The sequence below is a fragment of the Mobula hypostoma genome, chromosome 4 (assembly GCF_963921235.1).
Source record: "Mobula hypostoma chromosome 4, sMobHyp1.1, whole genome shotgun sequence".
In the NCBI taxonomy this organism is placed as follows: Eukaryota; Metazoa; Chordata; class Chondrichthyes; order Myliobatiformes; family Myliobatidae; genus Mobula; species Mobula hypostoma.
Genome location: NC_086100.1, coordinates 97,204,363 through 97,226,983, shown reverse-complemented (window position 1 = coordinate 97,226,983; position 22,621 = coordinate 97,204,363). Strand labels below are relative to the sequence as shown.

The 22,621-nt window shown below is 41.3% G+C and overlaps 1 protein-coding gene across 1 annotated transcript in view; it reads right to left on the bottom strand.

Moving 5' to 3' along the window:
- atg4b (autophagy related 4B, cysteine peptidase) overlaps positions 1-22,621 on the bottom strand; it is a 78,364-nt gene that overhangs the window by 5,298 nt on the left and 50,445 nt on the right. The window contains exons 6-11 of the mRNA XM_063046233.1: positions 19,398-19,470; positions 16,779-16,858; positions 9,410-9,609; positions 8,155-8,233; positions 6,059-6,204; positions 1,730-1,786 (exon numbers count right to left, since the gene is read on the bottom strand). Of these exons, the coding sequence (XP_062902303.1) occupies positions 1,730-1,786; positions 6,059-6,204; positions 8,155-8,233; positions 9,410-9,609; positions 16,779-16,858; positions 19,398-19,470 (635 nt within the window). The remainder of the gene's footprint in view (positions 1-1,729; positions 1,787-6,058; positions 6,205-8,154; positions 8,234-9,409; positions 9,610-16,778; positions 16,859-19,397; positions 19,471-22,621) is intronic.

Here is a 22,621-nt window from a genome sequence, read left to right as displayed (position 1 = left end):
GATGTAGATCTGGTTCTGTCTCTAACTTCTGCCTTCCAAAGGATGTACCTGGACTACATGTATAGTTCTGTATCATTGGTACTGAATGCCACAGATCTAGCCCTCAGAAAACTGCAAATCTCCTGGTTCATCCGTGGCTTTTGATTTGGGTATGTCCGATACATTCTCGAAGCCATACATTCATCCACACTGGTCTTGATGAAATTGGTGACAACTGTGGCGTATTCATTCAGATTTGAAGATGAATCCTTGAATACCGTCCAGTCCACCAATACAAAGTAGCTCTGTACACACTTCTCCACCTCCCTTCTGTGTCCTCACCACTGGTGCGGCAGTTCTCAGTCTCTGCCTGTACACTGGGAGTAGAAGTACAGCCAGGTGATTGGACTTGCCAAAGTGCAGGCATGGAATTGCACAGTAAGCATTCTTTACGGTGATGCAACAGTAGTCAAGTTCGTTGGCTCTTCTGGTTCCACATGTAATAGGTTGGTGATGGTTGGTCAAACACTGTTTGAAGCTGGCCTGATAGAAATCCCCTGGAATGATCAGGAAGGCATCAGGGTGTGCTAATCATGGTGCTCAGCTTCTCTGGTGCCTGTCTGACATTGGCCTGAGGTGCAATGCACACTGCCACCCAGATAACGGTGGGAAAATCCCTTAGCTGCTAAAATGGATGACACTTGACTGCAAGATGTTTCAGGTCGGGTACGCAGGACTGAGACAAGCTCGCCACGTCCGTGCACCACGATGATGATGCACACTCTGGCCTGTCCTTCAGTGGATGGTGAAGCCCCTGGGCTGCAGCACTGCATCTGACAATGTGTGTCCTCTGGATTTACTGCACTGGCACAGTAATACAAAAACACACAAGGAAATGCATTTGTCCCCTTCAGAATCTTAAATGTACTTCATAGCAGCAGCTTAAACTGAACGTTACAATAATATCTTGCTTTTAATTAAACACCACGACCAAAATCTTTCAGAAATAAACAACTGTTAAATGAGAATAGAATTCTATTTGGAATAATCAATGTTAGTGTACAAAATGCACAACAAACAACTCAACCAACACCATTGGAATCTACCATTACAGACAGGATATATTATGCTCCTATTTCAATTTCTTTTCCAACTGTGATCACTGACTTTACCTAAGCAAGTTCAGTCTATTCTTCTGACCGAGACTCTACTGATAATTCCAAATGAGATAACTGGTATTCTAATTGAGAAAAATGTTATTAATAAATTGTAAAAAAAAAACTGCTGGAGGAATTCAATGGGTCAGGCAGCATCTGTGAAGGCAAAGGGACTACTGACATTTACAGTTGAGACCCTGCATCAGGAATGGGGGGGGGAGAGAAGAGGGCCAGTAAAGAGGTAAGAGGGAGGGTTTAGGTAGGAGGTGACACGCAATAGTTAAGAGACAGAAAAGGAAGGAAAAATGATGGGGCAGATGGAGCCAGATGCGAGGAGGAAAGGGTGGAGGTAAACACAGAGCATGTCTTTACCTATTGATTTCAGCATCTGCAGTTCCTTGTGTCTCCACTAGAGACCACAGGTTGTTTTACATCAGAAAGCAAGTGCAAAGGAAACTCTGGCTGCTCTTAATGCTCATTACTTCCCCAAGCTCAATGGCATGTGTCTTTTTTTAAAGCATAAATAGGAAGGTAGCCAGACAGACAGAATCTGGCTGCAAAGATCCAATTCACATCAGAAGAATCAGTCATACCATTTTCATTCTTTGACACCAATCGTTAAAATCCTCTTCGGTGCTGCAGAAAAACCCCTAAAGGAGAACAAACAAAGTAATTAATGTCCAGCACTGAAGAAATTATAAACCATGCATGGATTGACAAGCATTCACTCTTTGGCTTCTACACCTGACAGAGTGTTGGGGTCTTAGGTGAGGGGGTCAGGGACTGTTATTGTCGCTGTGTTTTTGCAGTGGGAGAGTGGGGGGATTTTGGGGTCTGCTAAGTTTGTCTTTTTCTTTTTCGTGCCAGTGGGGGAGGGGGGGCGGAGTTGATGTCTGATCTTTCATCAACACCCATAGTCTTTCTGTATTTCATGGCTATCTGGGGAAGACGAATATCAGAGTTGTACTGTAATGCATACTTTGACAATTCAGTGAACCTTTGAAGACTGCAAGTCATCATCTGTTCCTTTGCTCCCATTCTAAACAAGGAATTCATGAAAAGTGATGGGGGTGTAATGGGAGTACGTGTGTGATTATGGGGTTGGTTGGGCAGGAGGGTGTGCTTGGGGTTGACTGTGTAGGAGGGATTGTGCATATTTTAGCAGGGAGGTGGATTTTCATAGCAGTCACAGAGTCCATTCTCACGTAGGGATGCGAGATGTGGACACTCACCAAGACTATGCGGAAGTCTCTAGATGGTTGCTATACACGAATGCTCCGGATGGCTCTTGATGTGAGTTGGCAACAGCACATGACGAACGACGAGCTCTATAACAACCTACCGATGCTCTCCACTAAAATCGAGGCGAGAAGACTGCAACTAGCGGGGCACTGTCTACGCCACCCCGAGCTACCTGCCAGCCTAGTCATCATATGGGAGCCTGAGCACAGGAGGATGAACCCTGGGTGCCCTCCCAAGACTATGGTCAACACACTCCTAGAAGACAGGGGCGCAGCTAATGTAGATGAACTGAACACACTGATGAGGGAGAGGAAGAAGTGGAGAGTCCGTCATCGTGCCGGACACTGGCCCCCTAGGCCTGAGTCGACGTAGTAGTAGTAGTAGTGGAGCCAATAGAGTCCTGCTACAGACATGCAGCACTTGTAGAATTATCCCCACTAACCTAATGATCCAAGCTCCTTCCAGAACAATGGGCAAGTTGACCACTGTCCACAATTTAATATTTCTATCATTTTGTAATCAAATTTGTTGGGACAGTATTTCTTCTTATATATGTGGATCTTTCACATACAGAAAGCAGAAATTATATTGGGAAATAAACAAATAACAGAGAAATTAAACACTCTGGGCCCATTTTCACAGAAGACCTCCAGAAATAAGGAGTTGAAATAAATTAACATTGGTTAGGAAACAGTTGGAGAAATTACCACAATTCAATGATCTGCCTGCAGACACCTTGAACAAGGCAGCAATGGATTTAGCATTTGCACTGTTAACTAGCTTCCTCTGGACTCTGAACAGTTTTCTAGCACTGAAAGGTATCAAGTATAGCCTCACTCTGTAAGTAAGGAAAGAGAAAAGCTGGGAAACATTGCTGTGGCACCATTCTGCCAGATTTTCAAGCTTCCTCCTATATACCAATTTGTCACCACCTTTGATTTGGCTAACAACAGTGGTGTCATCAGCAAGGTGTATCGTTTTGTCTGATATTAGTGGCAGGGGAAGTGCAGAATTCCATCCTTAAGGAAATAACGACAGGGTGCTTAGAAATTAATCTCAGCAGGCAGAGCCAACGTGGAAATATGGGAGGGAAATCATGTTTGATGCACATTACAGTGTTTTAAACTTATAACCAGCAAAACAGATAAAAGAACCATTGGATGTGGTGTTTTCATACTTTCAAAAGATCTTTAATGCGTTGACACCCAAGAGGTTATAAGATAAAGATGCTATGATTAGTGGGGTGCTGCAAGCACTGTTGCTGGGGTCCTGGATCGTCACAGGCTACATCAATGATCCAGACGACCAAGTGTCATGCAACGACACCCTAGATTTACTCACCTGCAGACCCCATTTAGCATGACTGGCAACAACATCTCTGCACTCAACGTAAGCACAAGGCTGTGTACTTAGCCCCCTGCTTTAATCACAATATACCTAAGATTCTGTGGCTAAGTACAGTTCCAATGCTGTATTTAAGCTTGCTGATGACACCACTGTTGTTAGCCAAATCAAAGGTGGTGACAAATTGAAATATGGAGGCAGATTGAAAATCTGGCTGAATGGTGCCACAACAATGTTCTCTCAGTGTCAGTAAGACCAAAGAGAAGTCCATAAGCCAGTCCTCCTCAGGGGATCAGAGGTGGAGAGGGACAGCAGCTTTAAATTCCATGGCATTGGATCTGCCCCGTGACAGCACACAAGCAATACAAAAAATGTTGGGGAAACTCAGCAAGTCAAGCAGCATCTATGGAAAAGAGTAACCAGTTGACGTTTCGGGCCAAGACCTTCATCAGAACTGAACAGGAACAGTTATTACCTCACGAGCATCAAGCTCCTGAAATGCCAGATAACTTCTCACCACAACTCTGAAGAGATTCTATAACCCAGAGGCTCACTTTCAAGGACTCTTTACAACTCATGTTCATAGATCTATTTTGTTAATTTGCACAATTTGTCTTCTTCTGCTTATCAGCTGTTTGTCAGTATTTATAGTTTTTCATAACTTCTATCGTATTTCTTTATTTTCCTGTAAATGCCTGTAAGAAAATTAATCCTATGGTACTTTGATAATAAAGTTTATTTGACTTTGACATCCAGGCTTGCTGAAGGTGGCAGTGAGGAGGATTATCTTTGTTTGCTCTGCCCATCTGGTAGTGTTTTACCATGAGAAAGTTTGGAAAAGGGGTCTGTTTTTTGAAGCTTAATGCTTAGTATGATCTGTACTGGAGGCCACCTGAGCGTATTTAGGGCATCAAGGCTGGAAATGTATCTTACTCATGGATTTTGCAAAGCAGAGCTGGAGATGCAACTCCAATACAAGTTGCCCATGTCACAGGAGGGTAGGGAACACTACTACCTCATAGACCAGCAGCTTTGAAGCAAGTTGGGGGTCCCAATCTTCAGACATTTCCCCTCAGAAACCTAGAGACTGTGCTGGCAAAACTATATTACACCATCAAAGGTGGCTGCCTAGATCTAGGAAATGATCCATCTTTTGCAGTGTTGTATATCAGGGACATATTTGAAGACAAACTTTGATGTACAGACAATAGAGGCAAAGCCCATTCTATCATATACCGCAATGAATAAGTCCTGAATGACTTGGAACTCAGCATCCAAATGTGTTCATCCCCAGTGTTGTCTGCTTACTGCAACTCAGCAACTGGGATTGGAAGTCTGGAGTATTAAATCTTTAAGGTACAGAATAGGAAGCCTAATACAAATAAATTCAACTTTTTACTTGTGCATCAATACCAGGCATATCCTTAAGTGTCCCAAACTCTCTTAAATTAGGCACACTTGAACCAATTATTACCCCAGCAGTTTGAACAAGAAGCAGAACTAAGCCCCAAAGGCAATGTGTTCTGTCTTTTGCCACCTATTCCCCAAGGCCAGAGTGCATTTCATTGCTATTTCCTGTTACCATCAGAATAAATAGCTCAGCATGGTTTATATTCAATAGGGATAAGTGATGCTAAGTGCTTTTTAACATATGGGCTTAACAGGAGAAGGAAGTTAGAAGGGGAAACAAGAACTCACACCTTTTCTCGAAAATGATCACAGCAATCAATAGCCTGCAACTTCCCTTTTGGAGTTGAGCTTTTAAACTGGCTGTACAACCACCTGTGGTTCAGGCCTGAGAGCGAGGAATAAGCCAAGGTTTGGCCAATCTAAGGCCAGATCAAAAAGATCAGTATGTTAGGGCCAAAAGCAAGGGACTGCCCAGAGTTCAGCTTGCTGCCCATTGCCCCACGAAGTTTACTCTTCTCTGCACTGAACTGAGGCTGTGGCTGTAGTGATGACTGGCTTCTTGGCTGTGGATTCACATTCATGCATGTTATTTGTTTACTTTTATTGTTTGCATGATTTTTTTTTAATGCACATTGGATGTTTAACGGTTTTCTCTCTTATTTGGTTTCTTTGTTTTGTGGCTACCTGTAAGGAGATGAATCTCAGGGTTGTGTATAGAATACATACTTTGGTAATAAATGTACTTTGAACTTTGAAAAAGGAATCACCTCCAAACAAAGCAAGCTACTTCAGGAAAATGACACTGGCGTAGAGAAGATCAGCCATGATCAGATAGTGAGAAGGCTTGATGCTCCTGCTTGATTAATCATTTTCTTTAAAGACTTTAGACTGGCAGTGCTCAGCCAGTCCTGAATTACTGAACTTACCACTGCAATGGAAGGGTCCAGGTCACCGATGTTCATTCTACAGGGAGGGTGCTGACAGTGGAAGCTCTCGTCTGGTATAGAGAAGTCTTCAAATGACTCCACCGCAGGCTGGGTTGTGTGTGGGTCAAGATAGATCAGTTCATCTTCTGAGAACCAAACAGCATAAGAATTCTTATGTTTATAATTATGGCTACATAAAGATCCATTCAATAAAATCATTAACAGGTTACAAGTCTGGACATGTGTATGGTTTGCTGTATCTAGTTGAAATTAGCCTAGTCACAGAATTGCAACAAGTCATTATTTGTGGAAGGGACAATGAGATGATTAGTGTGAGAGAGTAACTTGTTCATTAAAACCTTGTGGGCTTTAATGTTACAGTGCCACAAGATTAAGGATCCCAGGGATATATTCACAGACATTATATTCAGTGTCAGCAAGACCTAGCTAATTTTAAGTTTCAGGAGAAGAAAACCAAAGGTCCATGAGCCAGTCCTCATCGAAGGATCAGAGGTGGAGAGGGTCAGCAACTTTAAATTCCTAGATGTTTTTATTTTGGGGGACCTGCCCAGCACATAAGTGCAATTGCAAAAAAAAAGCACGGCAGCCCCTCTACTTCTTTAAAAGTTTGTGAAGATTCAGCATGACATCTAAAATTTTGACAAACTTCTACAGATGTGTAGTGGAGAGTATATTGACTGGCTGCACCAGTTTGGTATGGAAACACCCAATGCCCTTGAATGTAAAATCCTACAAAAAGTAGTGGATTCAGCCCGGACCATCATGGATAAAGCCTTCCCAACCACTGAGCACATCTACATAAAAGCAACATCCATCAGCAGGGACCCACATCACCCAGGACATCCTCCCTTCCTGTTACTGCCACCGGGAAGAAAGTACCACCAGGTTCGGGAACAGTTATTACCCCTCAACCATCAGGCTCTCGAACCAAAGGGATACTTTCACTCAACTTCACTTGCTCCATCAGTGGAATATTCCCACAACCAACAGACTCATTTTCAAGAACTCTTCTCATGTTCTCAATATTTATTGCTTATTTACTTATTATCATTATTATTTCTTTGAACTTTCAAGTATTTTGGAAATTCTGGCTTCTGGTTCATTGGGACACATCAGGACCAGTACATTTGGCCCAATTAAGCAGCTGCCTTAATTAACCAAAGTTTCATGAAAATAGTTTAAAAATAAAACGGACAATCCGAGTAAGAAATTATGTATTTAACTGAAATACAGAACAAATTAGAACACTACCAATACAACCGCAGTACTGTAAAACTGCTTATTAGTTCCTAATACTTATTGATGGAGGAATCCATCTGCTTCATGCTCTTTTGACTGTAAATGAATAAAATCAGCACAGACACCTAGTGCAGATAATGGACTGTCTTCATACACTGCTGTCGATGATTGCATCTTCGTTTTCTACGACTCCATTAGTGCAGGTCAATAGGAGTCGGCAGTTTCAATGGTTCAGCATGGTCTAGATGGGCCAAAAGGCCTGCCTGCTTCTGTGCTGTACTTTTCTATAACTCTTCATCGTAATATTCAAGATGTTTGCTTCAAAGTAGAAACTTCAAAGAATTTGATACCTTCAAATTATTTGTGGTTTCTATCTTGTTGAAATAGTGAAATAGTTTCATTTTCACTTCCAGCCATTTCTGGCAGCTCCAAGCATGAATGCTTGAAACCACTGCAAGCAAAACAGTTCTGAATTGTCTCGCTGCTTATGTTCTGCCAACTATCAGTGACAAAAATCGGTGCTTTTTGAACTCAAACGCACGCAACTGATGCTATTTAAAAACTGTTCACTCGAATCAGTGTTGTGTCTAGCGGTAGTTGAAACCATTCAGCAACAATCTCCTGTCCCAATTTTTATTTTCGATTCTAGTATCTGCAGTTTTATTTGTTGCCCATTATCTACTGTTCCTTAACCCACAAGTTCATTTTCTGACATGCCTATCACTTACCTTCATACATACTGTAAACTATTCATTATTAATATTTTTAATCTACTAAAAAATAGCACAGCCATTTAGAGATAACAGGAATAAAGATACATTTCATTAATTACTGACCTACATAGCCGATGAAATAATGGGCACTGTTTGGCTTTCCACCAATGACTCCTAGAGACTGTGGCAACATAAAGCATTTCTGAAAGAGAAGAGAATGAAACAGATGCAGTACCAAGGAGGGAGCGAGGGCTGAAGAGTAGAAGGCAATGATCCATGCAAAGGAGCATTATAGCAGAAAGCTCTCAAAGAAGGAAAGGGGGTAGAAAAGTTTAGGGAATTCCCAAGGTGAGGCCTGGGCAATTAAAGATAAGGATTGATTAAAACATCAGGGAGGTGAAAGTGGCCAGAGATGAAGAAGAGCAAATACTTTGGAAGGTTATAGAGCTGGAGAAAATTTCAGATTTGGGTACGTTATTTGAAAAAACAAGTAAGAGTTTGAAAATGAGGCTTTGAAAAACCAGCATGTTGTGGATAAGCACAGGGCCATGGGTAAATGGATTTGTGAACAGTGAGAATTAGAAGATGTTAGCAGGGAATAGGATGATCTCCTATTTATAGGAAATGGAAGATGGTTATCTGCCAGAACTACATCAGAATAGTCATGTCCTGAAACAAAGCCATTCACGGGTATGTACTGACACAAAAGAAGAACTGAGGTGAGGGAGAGATGATCTGCAGGTGGAATTAGAAGGTCTTGACCGACAGAAAGGATGTGGAGTTTGCGGCTTGGCACAGGGATGTAAAGGTCTGATTGAAGGTCAAGCAATGACCAGGGAGACAGATGGAATCAGTGGCTAGGGAACTGAATTCCCCATGTGGTGTGAAGCCAGTGGCTTCAGTATTCTCAGTATTTCTGCTCATCCCAGGCTGGCCATCAGACAAAGCAGTGAATTGACTGGTGACGTGGAACTGGGTGTTATCTAGAAGAGTTGTATCTACGATGATGTTAGTGGATGAGAAAGAGAACACTAAAGCCAGATCCTTCTGTTGGGAAAGGTGAGGTGGAGGTTATTTGCTCAGGAGGTGGTGGTGAAAGATAACACTGGAGAGCAGGGAAAGATGATATTGCAACAGATTTCCTGGCTGTGTGTGGATAGGTAATAATAAACCAGCTGAGATTGTTCTCACCTGGCAGGACAGAGGAAGAGAGGCTTTGGGAGATTATGGTGAGGTCAGCTCTGTTAAGAGACTGCAGGCACACTAAATACAATGCTTTTCCAAAATCAACACAAGAGCTTTGTGAGGCAGTTGCAATCATTTGCTTTTTTCCATACACTTTTGAGGCAGGAATACCGGGAAGCAAACCAAACTGTACCTTTAGTGTTTTGATGTATGCTTCGTTGATTTCACTGAGCCCCAGCCTCAGGGGTATTAGCAATACTAACGGTTTCCATGACAATGCATCTTCTGAGGAGTCTGCACCCGACGGATACCCATTGAACCGTCTTGGCCCATCGGCTTGAGGAAATGCTGCTGCCGCCCCTCCATATGTACTCTCAGACTGGCATAGCATCTCTATTACAAAGCAAAGTGTGAAACAGTGGCTTTCAAAAAGGGAGAAGCTATTACAAAGAAATAAGTGTAATACTTAACCAGCTTTATTTAACCGTTTTCTTAAAATCAGGTTAGAAACTGTGGATTAAACATGAGTAATTCATCTTTGACTTTCCACCAACCACAAGGCATGTTAGGTGTCTGACAGAAAATGCTTCGCTTGCCACAATGAACGTCTTTCAATAACACTCCCAAGCCCTCCCCCCACCCCAACTGTTATCATCTGGCAGATCCACCTCCCTGACCTGGTTACACGCTCCATCTTCCTTTCCTGTCAGATTCGACTCTTTGTTACCTCCTATCCACCTATCATCCCGCTCACCTCGATCTACCAGCTCTCACTCCATCCCATTTCCCTTACCTCTTAATACTGCCCATCTCCCCCCACTCTTTCAGTTCTGATAAAGGGTCTTCATACGAAACGCTTACAGTCCATTTCCCTCCACAGATACTGCCCGACCCGCGGAGTTACTCCAGATTCGAGCATCTGTAGACTCAATATCATCCTAGATAAAGTACTCTGCTTGACTGGCATCCCATTCAGCCCCTACCCCTACCTGCCCCATCAATGCACTGTGCCTGCAGTAACTTGTCAAGGGTTCTTTAGCTGCACCTTCAAAACCCACGGTTTTGTTACAAGACAGCTCACCCCAAATCACTTTGCAGACTTGGGCAAGTACGGCTTTCTTCTTTTACTGTTCCTGGATAAAATACTTGGGAATCTCCAAGTTCACAAGAGTTGAAGTGGTTCAAAGTGACAAACCTCCAATTTTACAAGGGCATTGAATACCAGCCCTGCCAACCGTGCCCACAGCCAGCACGCAACTTAAAAAACAAAATCAACCCCTTCTTATGGTCATAATACCTTAGCATTTAGATTAGTAACAACTTAGGCTATATTCCCAGCACTAGCAAGAATGAATTACACCAAGATACATATTTGCATAAAGAGTTTCTTTAATTCATATAGATAAAAGAAACGAAGAGAAAGTGGGCAATAGGAAATAATGTTTAGTAACCAATACCTACATGGAGATACAAGATTTTTCACTTTTTTGCTGATTGCAAGATAGGAATTAGGTTTGGACTCTCTCCCTTCAACCTGAGCAGGGAAACACTGAAAGATCACCGACCAAAGTTTCATAATGTTTCACCTACAATAGAATGTGAAGTACACTAACTTATCCAGGGAGTCTGCAGACATGTATGGATGTAACAGGATTCAGTCACAAACAGTTGGATGAATTATTTGGCAACAATTAGGGCTTACATACTATAAAACAAAGTCAGACAGCATCGCCAACAACAGCACATCCTTCCCGACGAACAATGCATTCGATATACATTTTGAACAGAGGGGAATGGGTATGTGATCACCTGGATCTACAGTAATGTTGCAGATTTAAGATCAGTTTCCCAGAGGACATACCCACGGAAAGCATATGGCCCGGATGGTGACCCCAGCTGTGCCCTTGGCTCCTGTGTGGAACAGCTATCAGGGATATTTGCAGACATTTTAACCTGTCCCTGTTTCAGGCTGTTGTTACCTCTTGCCTTAAGACTTTAAAACAAGATAATCTACTTTAAAAAATACTGCCCAGTGGCTCTGACATCTAACATCATGAAGTGCTTTGAGAGACTGGTCATGGACCAACTCCAGCCTTCCAAACAACCTTAACCCACTAGAATTTGCCAACTGCCGAAATAGGTCCACGACTATAGCTCTGACAGTCTATTGACTACAGCTCTGACTTCAATACTATACCACCATAAATCCAGGCAAATCTTTCACCAAAGTCTGGATCCTGGCAGTCAATGCCTCCCTCTGCAACTGGACAACAACTTTTCCCTCAATGTCAACAAAAGGGCTGGTCACTGACTCCAGGAAGGGGGGCAGTACACGTGCTTCTGTCTATATCAACTTTGCTAAGGTTAAGAGCTTCCTGAACTACGACTTATCGTTATTTGAGGTACGGCCACTACGTAGATGGAGTTAGAGCAGAATCTGACCACATAGTCATGACTGTGCAGGGAGTAGAGTGGGAGGCTGAGGATGCAACCTTGTGGAGCACCAGTGCTCAGGATAATTGTAACAGAGTATTGCTGCCCATCCTTACTGATTGTGGCCTGTTAGTCAGGAAGTCAAGGATCCAGTTGCAGAGGGAGGCACTGATTCCTAGGATTCAATGGGACCACCTCCAAAGAAATTTGGCATGTCCCCATCGATCCTTACCAATTTTTATTGCTGCACCCCAGAAAGCATTGCACCTGGATACATAATAGCTTGGTATGACAACTGCTCTGCACATACCCGGAAAAAATTGCAGACAGTTGTAGGCACAGTACATCACATCATGGAAACCAGCCTCCTCTTCATGGACTCTGTTGTGTATTTAATATTTCAGTAATATTGTAAATATTTTGTTTAAATAAGCATTCTTTGTCGTTTACATAGTTCATTATAAGGTATATGTACAAAGTATGCGAATGGCATATGACATTATGCCACCATGTCTTTTGTACACATTCTCCCAGGCTCCCGTATTTTTCTTCCTATTAGTTTCTGGAGTTACAAAACACAACAGTAGCGATGAGTACACTTTAAAATGAACCCAAGGCATCTACCTACCTGTTGAAGCAAAGCGAGGCGTTCAAGTTTTTAAAAAAAAAGTGCAGCCCGTCCTGTATTTTTCTCCAGAAGGAGATAAAGAGACATTTGAATTTTTTTTAAAGTGCAGCACTGTTTTTTTCTTTGGAATGGGGAAGAAAAAGTCAAGTTTTAAAAAAGGCAGAAGTGGACAAAATTCACATATTCATAGTGAATGAATACCAAGTGATAATAATAATAAATAAATAATAAAAATGGCTGGCTATATCAGAAAGATAGGTGCATTCAAATGCACAAATGGTAATTGGATAAAATATACTGAACAAATTGGGCAGTATTCTGAAGCAAATGAAATAGCCAACGAGAAATGAGTGACAGTTTTGCAGAGTGCAATTGGTGGAAGAGCATACAGTTTGCATAGGGTTTAACTGCCTTGACCAAACCAGCTGAAATGAGCATTGGTGATATCGTGAAAATAACGCAGGAATATTTAGAACCATAACAATTGTTGACTGCAGAACACTTCAGGGTTCATAAACAGAATCAAAAGGAGTGGCGGGGGGAAGTGGGTCCATTACATCTAATGTGGCTGAATTGAAGAGATTGTCAGTTCAGTGATGGGCTTAATGATGCACTGAGAGGTCGTTTAGCTTGTGGAATCTTACAAGAAAGCATTCCAAAATGGCTCCTAACTGAAGCACAAATCACATTTAAAAGAGTGGTTGAGTTAGCCGTATCAATGGAAACAGCAGAGATGCAGTTGAGTAGCAGTCAGGAATGAAAGTGAGTGTAAACAAAATTGTAATGTCTAAGCAGAAACCTGCCTGAAAAAAACAAATTGCGTTACCGTTATGACAGGGGCTCACATACACCATACCACTGCATGTTTAAAGACAAAACTTGCAGAAAATATAGGACACATTCAAAGAGCATGTCAGGCAGACAAAAATAAATGTACTTTACAGGGCAGACCATAAGACAAAGAAGCAGAAGTCGGCCATTCGGCCCATCGAGTCTGCTCCGCCATTTTATCATGAGCTGAAGAGAAAAAGATAAAAAGTCAAGTCACAGTTTCACAATAGCGCTAATCTACACGCTGTTGATGAAAAATCTGGTAATGATGAGATTGACACAGGACTGGGTAGTCTTGAGATTTACAATGTCAATTCAATGTTGCTCAGCTATTTCAGTCATTCCACAAAATGAATTTAAATGGCATTTCAAAGATACTGAGGTGAAGTCTACAGATATCTAACTAAGAATTTATACTGGACAAAAAATAACTTCTGTGAGAATGACATTCACAACAGTGAAATACAACAACCAAAAGCCACATTAGGCTTGTATGTGACAAAATCAGGAGGGCCAGCATTGTGGGGCCATGATGGGCTCAGTCAACTACAATTTAATTGGAGATCCATCTACCATATTTGCATGCCACATCCCCTACCAAAGATTCAACTGAAAGCAAATTTAGAAAGGTACCAGATGATGCTACATAAGTGTTCAAAGATGGCATTGGAAAACTGAAAATGCCACACCCAAGTTTTACAAAGCCCATCTGGTTCCATATACCATCTGCGATAAAGTAGTCAGTGCGTTCAATAGCATGGAATCTGAAGGAATTCTTTCCAAGGCTGACTGGAGCCCATAGGCAACGCCAGTGGTCCTAGTAGCCAAGAAGGATGGGTCTGTCATGTTCTATGGTGATTTTAAGGTCACCTTCAACCCAGTACTGAAAGTAGGTTAATACCCTCTGTGCAGGACAGAAGATATCTCTGCAAACCTTCCTGGAGGAAATCACTTCAGCAAAGGCCTACCTACAGAAGGAGATGGAAGAAAAGTCCGTAAGACCACAAGACATGGGAGCAGAATTAGGCCATTCAGTACATTGAGCCTGCTCCACCTTTTCATCATGGCTGATCCTGGATCCCATTCAAGCCCATACACCTGCTTTCGTGCCATAAACTTTGATGCCCTGACCAATCAGGTAACTATCAACTTCCGCTTTAACTATACCCACAGACTTGGTCTCCACCTCAGTCTGAAAGAGCAATCCACAGATTCACTACTCTGGCTAAAATAAAATCCTCGTTATCTATGTTCTAAAAGGCCGCCCCTCAATTTTGAGGCTGTGTTCTCTAATTCTGGATACCCCCACCATAGGAAACTTCCTCTCCACATCCACCCTATTTAGTACTTTCAGCATTTGGTAGGTTTCAATGAGACCCCCCCCCACCATTCATCTAAATTCCAGTGAGAACAGACCCAAACACTCCTCACATTAACCCCTTCATTCCCAGAATCATCATTGTGAAACTCCTCTGGACACTCTCCAATGCCAACAAATTCTTTCTGAGATATGGGGCCCAAGACTGTTGTCAATTCTCCAAGTGCGGCCTGACTAGTGTCTTTTGAAGCCTCAGAATTATCTCCAAAGTGTTTCTCAACATAAACACTCACAAAGAGCTTTAACACTATAATAAAGTTATTTTTGGAGTAGCACCTGCACCTGCAATTTGGCAGTAAACTATAGACCAGGTGCTGCAAGGCAGTCCAGGTACTCCGTGTTACCTGGATGACATCATTGTTACCAGTGAGGATGACAAGGAACATCTCCAAAATTTCAAAGCAGTGTTAAAAAGATTTGAAGATTATGGGCTCAGAGCACAATGCAACAAGTGAGAATTCTTTAATCCAAACATCACTTACACAGGTCACACCATCAATGCACAAAGATCACAGAAGTGTGCTGAGAAACTTCAAGCAGTGGTTGATACTTCAAGGCCAAAGGACATATCTCTGTTAAGGTCCATTTTAGAATATGTCACCTAATAAAACAGCTTCCTGCCAAACCTGACTACTCTGCTCCATCCCCTGAACTCATTACTACAAATCAGGAAGAAATGGCAATGCACAAAGCAGTGTGAGGTGACTTTCCAAAAGGTAAAGAAAAAGGTGACGTCAGACACTGTACTCACACATTATGATCCACATCATCCAGTGAAACTTGCCTGTGACACCTTGCCTTATGGTATAGGTGCAGTCGTGTCACTTGTTACGACTGATGAAAGTGAACACCTTTCTATCATGTTCCCTTGCCATTGCAGAGAAAAATTATACACAGATTGACAGAGAGGCCTTGAAACTGGTTTGGGGTGTAAAATGTTTCAGCCAGTACTTGTATGGGAGTGAGTTTACCCTCATTACTGATTACCAACCACTGGTGTCCATTTTCAGCCCACAGAAGGGTGTTCCACTACCAGCAGCAGCACAAATGCAGAGATTGTCTCTGTTTCTTGGACAACACAATCAGAAGATCCAATTCCAGAGGACAACTAACCATGGAAATGCTGATGGATTGTTGGAAAAAGAAATACCTGAAAAATTTACGAAAGAAGACACTTCTCTTGACATATTCTCCCTAATGCAAATTGAAAATCTCCGTTTGGCAGAGGTGATCCAGAGGAAACTAGAAAAGACCCTGCACTGTCTCAGGTCAACATGGCAACCCAAAATGGCTGAAATGTACAGCAGAAATTTCAGTTCCCCCATTTCTTCCAACGACAAGATGAACTTGCCCTTGACGGAGGTTGTCTTATGCCGGGATTGAGAGTTGCATCATCCAAGCTCAGAGCTAAAGTGCTGGAGGAGCTACATGCCAGTCATCTAGGTGTGGTCAAAATGAAAGTGTTGGCTTTGTCTGGTGGCCTGGGGCAGATCAGCAGATTGAGTAGTTTTGTGGTTTTCATAATTCATTACAGGTTATAAGTACAAAATATGTGAATTACACCACCATGTCCTATGTACGTGGCTCACTATAGTAAAAACTAAGCATACGTGTTCTCCTGGGCTCCAGTGTTTTTCTTGCAATTAATTTCTGGAAAAACAAAACAAAAAAGGCTCTTTCTATACACTCTACCTCAGTAAATGGCCAGCGTAATCAAAAGGCCTCAAACACTCTGGCCATCCTCTCTTCTTCCCTCTGTTTTTGGGCAAAAAATACAGAAGCCTGAAAACACATACCACCAGGCTCAGGTACAGCTTCTATCATGCTGTTATCAGACTTGTGAACAGACCTCTTGTACTGTTGACTTGTACAGACTCTTGACCTCACAATCTACCTTGTACTTCATTGTTTACCTGCACATAACTTTTTCTGTAGCCTTTACATTTTATTTTGTATTATTATTTTATTTTCTTCTACCTCAATGCACTGTAATGATTTGATCTGTAATAACAGTATGCAAGACAAGCTTTTCCTCAAATATTGTCAAGGGATTATTTATGCTCCCCTAATCACAGGAACAGCAGGCAATGCCCAAGTTTAAAACCTCATTCAAAAGATTCTGATACTACATCTGAATTGGGGTTGCACTTGCAACCACCCTGCCTCTGCTCCCCACACCTCCCCCAACAACCCACACGCACCCCAATCAGAAACAGCAGAAAATAACAGTGCAAACTCAGGATGATGGCAGAAATACAGAATATTGCAGATTCATTCTGTGGTAATACTCACTGATGCTGTCGATTATTACTGTGTTATCCATCGCCACATGAACTGCCAATGAGCTCCAGTTGTCAAAAAATGTCAGCTTCCTAACAAAATTAATATTCTTATTTAGTGTGGTTCATGAAGAACAAATAAGTACACACACAACAAAGAGAGCACCATGCAGATCACCACAAATGGTCAATTCCAACTCTAGTATAGCTGGCTGAACAAAACCATTCATCCAATCAGAAACGGTGGTCCTCAACTTCCAGTTAGTTGTCACTTCATTCCCCTTCCCACTCTTGCCTGTCCTTAGCCTCCTACATCATTTCAATGAAGCTCAATGCAAGGACAGCAACCTTAACTGGGACATTACGGACCTCAGGCCTCAACAATGAATCCAGTGGTTTCAGGCAACCCTCTGTTCCCTTCTTGAACCTCAAGTTTTCCAGCTGATTTTTCCTCTTCTAGAATTTCAGATTTCATTCATCTCTTATTTATATATTGATACTCCAGATACGCCCTGAGTTACTAGGATTTGAAGGCCTCTGTAGGCCAGAACCAATCTCACCTTATCTCCACCTTTTCACGGACTCCTTTTCATTCTCTCCACTTCTCTCTCTCTCCGCAACATTCAACATATAGTGGTGCTAAAAAACTTGTGAACCCTTTTGAATTTTCTCTATTTCTATATAAATATGACCTAAAATGTGATCAGATTTTCACTTAAGTCCTAAACCTAGATAAAGAGAACCCAATTAAATAAATACAAAAAACATTATACATTATATTTGTTCATTTATTTATTGTGAAAAATGATTCAACATTGAATGTATTTGTTGGAAAAAGTATGTGAGCCTCTAGGAAATTAAGAGTCAGGTGTTTCAATCAATGGGATGACAATCAGATGTGAGTGTGGGGGGCCCTGCCCTATTTAGAGAGCATAACTTGGGTCTTCATCACTCAAGTTTTTGGAAATGTACCATGCCTCGATCAAAGGAGATTTCTGAGGAGCTCAGAAAAAAAAGTTGATGCGCTCACCAGGCTGGAAAAAGATACAAAACCATTTCTAAAGCGTTTGGGCTCCACCAATTCACAGTCAGGCAGATGGTGTATAAATGGAGGAAATTCAGTATTCAAACACTGAACAACAAAGGACTGCAAGGGAAAAGCCACTACTCTCCAAAAAGAACACTGCTGCCCATCTAAAGTTTGCTAAGGACTACATGGATAACCCAGAAAGCTGTTAGAAAAATGTTCTGTGGAGGATGAGTCCAAAATAGAAGTTTTTGGCTTAAATGGTGTAAAAGCAAACACTGCATTCCAGCATAAGAACTTATCCCATCTGTGAAACATGGTGGTGGCAGTGTCATGGTTTGGTTCTGCAATGCTGCCTCAGGACCAGGACAGCTTGCCATCATTGATGGAACTATGAATTCTGAACTGCACCAGCAAATTCTACAGGAAAATGTCAGGGTATCTGTCCATGAACTGAAGCTTGAGAAAGTGGGTTAACATAGAAATCTACAGCACATTACAGGCCCTTTGGCCCACAATGTTGTGCAGACCATGTAACCTACTCTAAGAACTGCCTAGAGTTTCCCTACCACATAGCCCTCTATTTTTCTAAGCTCCATGTATCTATCTAAGAGTCTCTTAAAAGACCCCATTGTATCCAAAAGACCCTTTGTCATGCACCAAGATGACAACCCTAAACACACAAGTCAGTCTACTAAAGAATGGTTAAAGTAGAAGAAATTTCACGTTTTAGAATGGCTGAGTCAAAGTCCTGACCTTAATCCTATAGAAATGTTGTGGAAGGACCTGAAGCCTGCAGTTCTTACAAGGAAGCCCATCAACATCCCTGAGTTGAAGCTGCTTTGCAAGGAGGAATGGCCTAAAGTTCGTCCAAGCTGATATGCAGGACTGATCAACAGTTACCAGAAACGTTTGGTTGAAGTTATTGCTGAACAAGGGAGTCACACCAATTACTAAACAAAGATTCACATACTTTTTCCAGAAAATACATGTAATATTGGATAATTTTTCTCAATAATTAAATTAACCAGAATATTTTTTGTGTTATTTATTTAATTGGGTTCTCTTTATCTAGTTTTTAGGACTTGCATGTAGATTTGATCACATTTTAGGTCATATTTATGCAGAAATAGAGACAATTGTTAAGGGTTGATAACCCTTCTAGCACCACTGTATTTCATTTGTAATTGTTCCCTATCTGATGGAAGTTCATTACCTAAAGCGTTACTTCTGAATTTCCTCTGCTGTTGGTGCCTGACCCAGGTAATAGCTCTGTTTCACCTAACACCATTGTATGTACCTTTGCAACTATAAACTCCACTTCTAAAGAGTCATTTATTATTATAGCATGGAAATAGAGTCAATCTTTATACTATCTGAGCATTATGAATGTTGAATACGGATCCAGCGAAATATTACTAATGTATTCGCGGTTAAAATTCCCAAACCACATTAGAACATTCTTATCTCCAAAACAAAAGCATTTTAAAAATGATGCACACTAGCAAGAGGAATACTATCTTTGCATGTTATTCAATAATTGTAGAACATCACTTATTCTCGCAATGTTAGCCAGATTTCCAAATGCTGCTGCTGAACACTTACTTCAATACTTGTGCTGCTGTATTTGGTCCATACCACTGACCAATCGACTTCCCCTCTCCGACTCCCATTTGAGCTAATCCAGGACAAAAGAGACAATCACAATGTTTTCTTTCCCTAGATGCTAATTCCCAATCAATGCATCCACTCAGATAACCAACCCCTTACACTGAATATTGTTGGTGGATGGCCCAAAATTAATATAAGCATTAATTATGTATTCAGCTGTGGCTTATGAATAAAATATATGGAAATACCAAAATTTGATACCTAAAATTATAAAATAATTATTTTGAATGTATTGTTAATTATGAAAATACTAAATAGTAACACAATTTAAATACTTAAAGTGCAGCTACCATGTTCAGATTAAAACCTAACGCATATCTGTGGACAAAGTCCTGACTTCAGCTTCTATGCTGTCATGTGCTCAAAGCTCATTACTGGGTGATCTAAATGCCTTGGGAAGAAGTTTCCACTTCTACGATAGTGAGTCACGAGGTATGAACCAGTGGAGTTTTTACTTTCTATTTTAAAGTACAAAAACGTGTCGACAGCTTCGCTAATCACTGCCAGTTTTTGTTTGCTGTACCTTTGATTTACTTTTACAGTCTTGGAGAGTATTGGAGAGTGAAGACCTTATTAAAGTACGGGAACCCGAAGGATTGAATAAAGTTGGTGTCGTTCGGTGGTTTTATAAAGGATTGACCTTATTGAATCTTCGTTCAGGAATAGTGGCCTGCATCTGAGATAACCCCTGCACGATCAGGAAGGTTTGTGCAGCGTTCACCCTCCAGGGAAAAGGTCAGTTCCTTTAAGCCGGTTTATTTCCTTCATCGTGAATTCTTTGGACATGGCAGCACTCAGCTGGGATCAGCAGTAACGTCACGTCTTCGAAGAAATATGTTTTCAGGGAAGTCACTCCTTACTGACTATATAAATCACTTGGACTTTCGAATTTACCACTTTAAGACTGTGTTCGAATATACCACTTTAAGAACTGCTCCAGAGTTGCCGTATAGCAGTTAACTTCCAGTTAAGTTAGTCATTTGAGTACTTTTTCACTATTGTTGAGCAGTGTTTAATAAATGTTTATGTTTGTTTATAAAACCTGACTCAATTCTACATTCATTGTTGCTGATGACGTAACCATATATTCCCCCCCCCCACAATTCTGATCTTTATTTGTACAAAGGATATACACTGTTGGAAAGACTAACATTAATTATCTATCCCAAATTGTCTGCAAGAAGGCCCTGGAGTCCTCACAGTCAAGAAGTGATCCCGATCCCACTCAGCGAATGCAGAGAATTACAGAGAATTCCCCTCTCGGATAACTCAGCAGTTATCTGCTTCTAATGAGGTTATTGCAGCAGTGGTAACTGTTGTCTCTCTTTAAGTAGCAGGCATTGGTCTCAGTGATAATGGAGGTGGTAGTACTGTGGGGTGCAACATTCAACAGTAGTTCCTCCACATTACTGGATGCAGAAAGACCTGAAAAGATTGGATGAATATTCTGAAGGCAGTACAATGAAAATTCACTTGGGTGCTATCTAATCTGTGGCAATTCCGATACGGTCCTCATCCCTCACTTTTTCAATATTTAAAGAGGCCAATCACTTATGTCTGTTAAAAAGAAAAGTCCAGTTACTATTTGCTTTACCATCTATTTCAAAGATTCTGGCTGCAGCATATTGGGAATGTTATTTTAATCAGAATCATGTGTTTATACACACAGGAATCACAAATCTCACTGGATCAAAAACAATGGATGCTAACTTAATGTTCCACAAATTATCATGGAAGGGAGCAATTACTCTGTTGGGAGTATTCTACAGGTCCTGCAATTGCAACAGGGACATTGAGGAGCAGATACGCAAGCTGATTTTGGAAAGGTGCAAAAAAAATAACAGGATTGTTGTCATGGGTGATTCCAATTTCACTGATGTTAAGTGATGTTAGTGCTAGAAGTCTAGGTGGCGCAGAATTTGTTAGGTGGCTTCAGGATTCCTGACACAATATGGGGAAAGGCTAACAAGAAGAGAGGCCATATTGGATCTAGGACTGGGCAATAAACCCAGTCAAGCGACAGAGCTCTCAGTGAGTGAGCATTTCAGAGACAGTGACCACAACCCCCTGACCTTTAGCATAGCTTCAGACAAAAATAAGAACAGACCGTAAGTATTTAACTGGGGGAGGGTGAATTATGATACTATTAGGCAAAACTTGAGAGCGTAAATTGGGAAAAGAAATTCCCAGGGAAATGTACAACTGAAGTGTGAAGGTTATATAGCAGGGGTCGGCAACCTTTTTGCCTCTGTAGGCCGGATCGCGTATTACTGAGCAGATGGTGGGCCAGATAAATGCCGTAAGAAACTTAAAATATGGGAATTATCCATTTAAATACATCTAGTTATGTTTTGCCTCAAATTAATGAATAACACATGCTAGAAAATCAGCTTAACCAAGGATGCCAATTAGTAATGGAAGAACTCAGTTTAGTTTTTCTGTCCCACCATTGCTGGTGCCCCATCAGTTGTGATGCCAATTAGCTTCGATACATTTTTCAGCAAGGCTTCAAAAATGTCTGCTCCAGTAACTATGTCCTTCATACGAGTTAATTGAATAAACTCCTCAAAAATTTGAAAAGTTGAGGTCACTCCTCGCACAAACACTGCAAGTCTGTACTATCATCAAGCGCAATTGAAAAAAAATGCAATTCATAGCAGGCATCCCTTAAGCAACTTTTAACATCTGCTGACATTTCTTCAACTCACCGTGTGATCGTTCTTGCTGACAGGCTGATAGATGCAAATAAAGATTTATTTTCAGGACAAACAATATCCACCACTGCCAGTAAACATTCTTTGACAAACTCTCCATCTGTAAAAGGCTTCATCTTTTCTGCAATACGTTTTGAGACTTCGTAGCTGGCACAGGTATTTCCTTCACTTTCACTGCTTTCTCAGCACTCAGTGTCTACCCTCCTGCGTTTTGCATTCATTGCCATTGGAATTTTTTTCTTTGACTTTATTTCAAAACATGAGTTATTCTACAAGTATCGTAGCACATGTAAATATCTGGATATTTAGCGTGGATTTCTTGTTAAAACACAGTGACACTTTCTGTTTACAAATTTGAACGATCCCATCTGAAAACCTGCGCGTGCACGGAGATTATCTAATACATATTAATGGGGTAGTCTGCCTTCCCGTCATTCGTATATA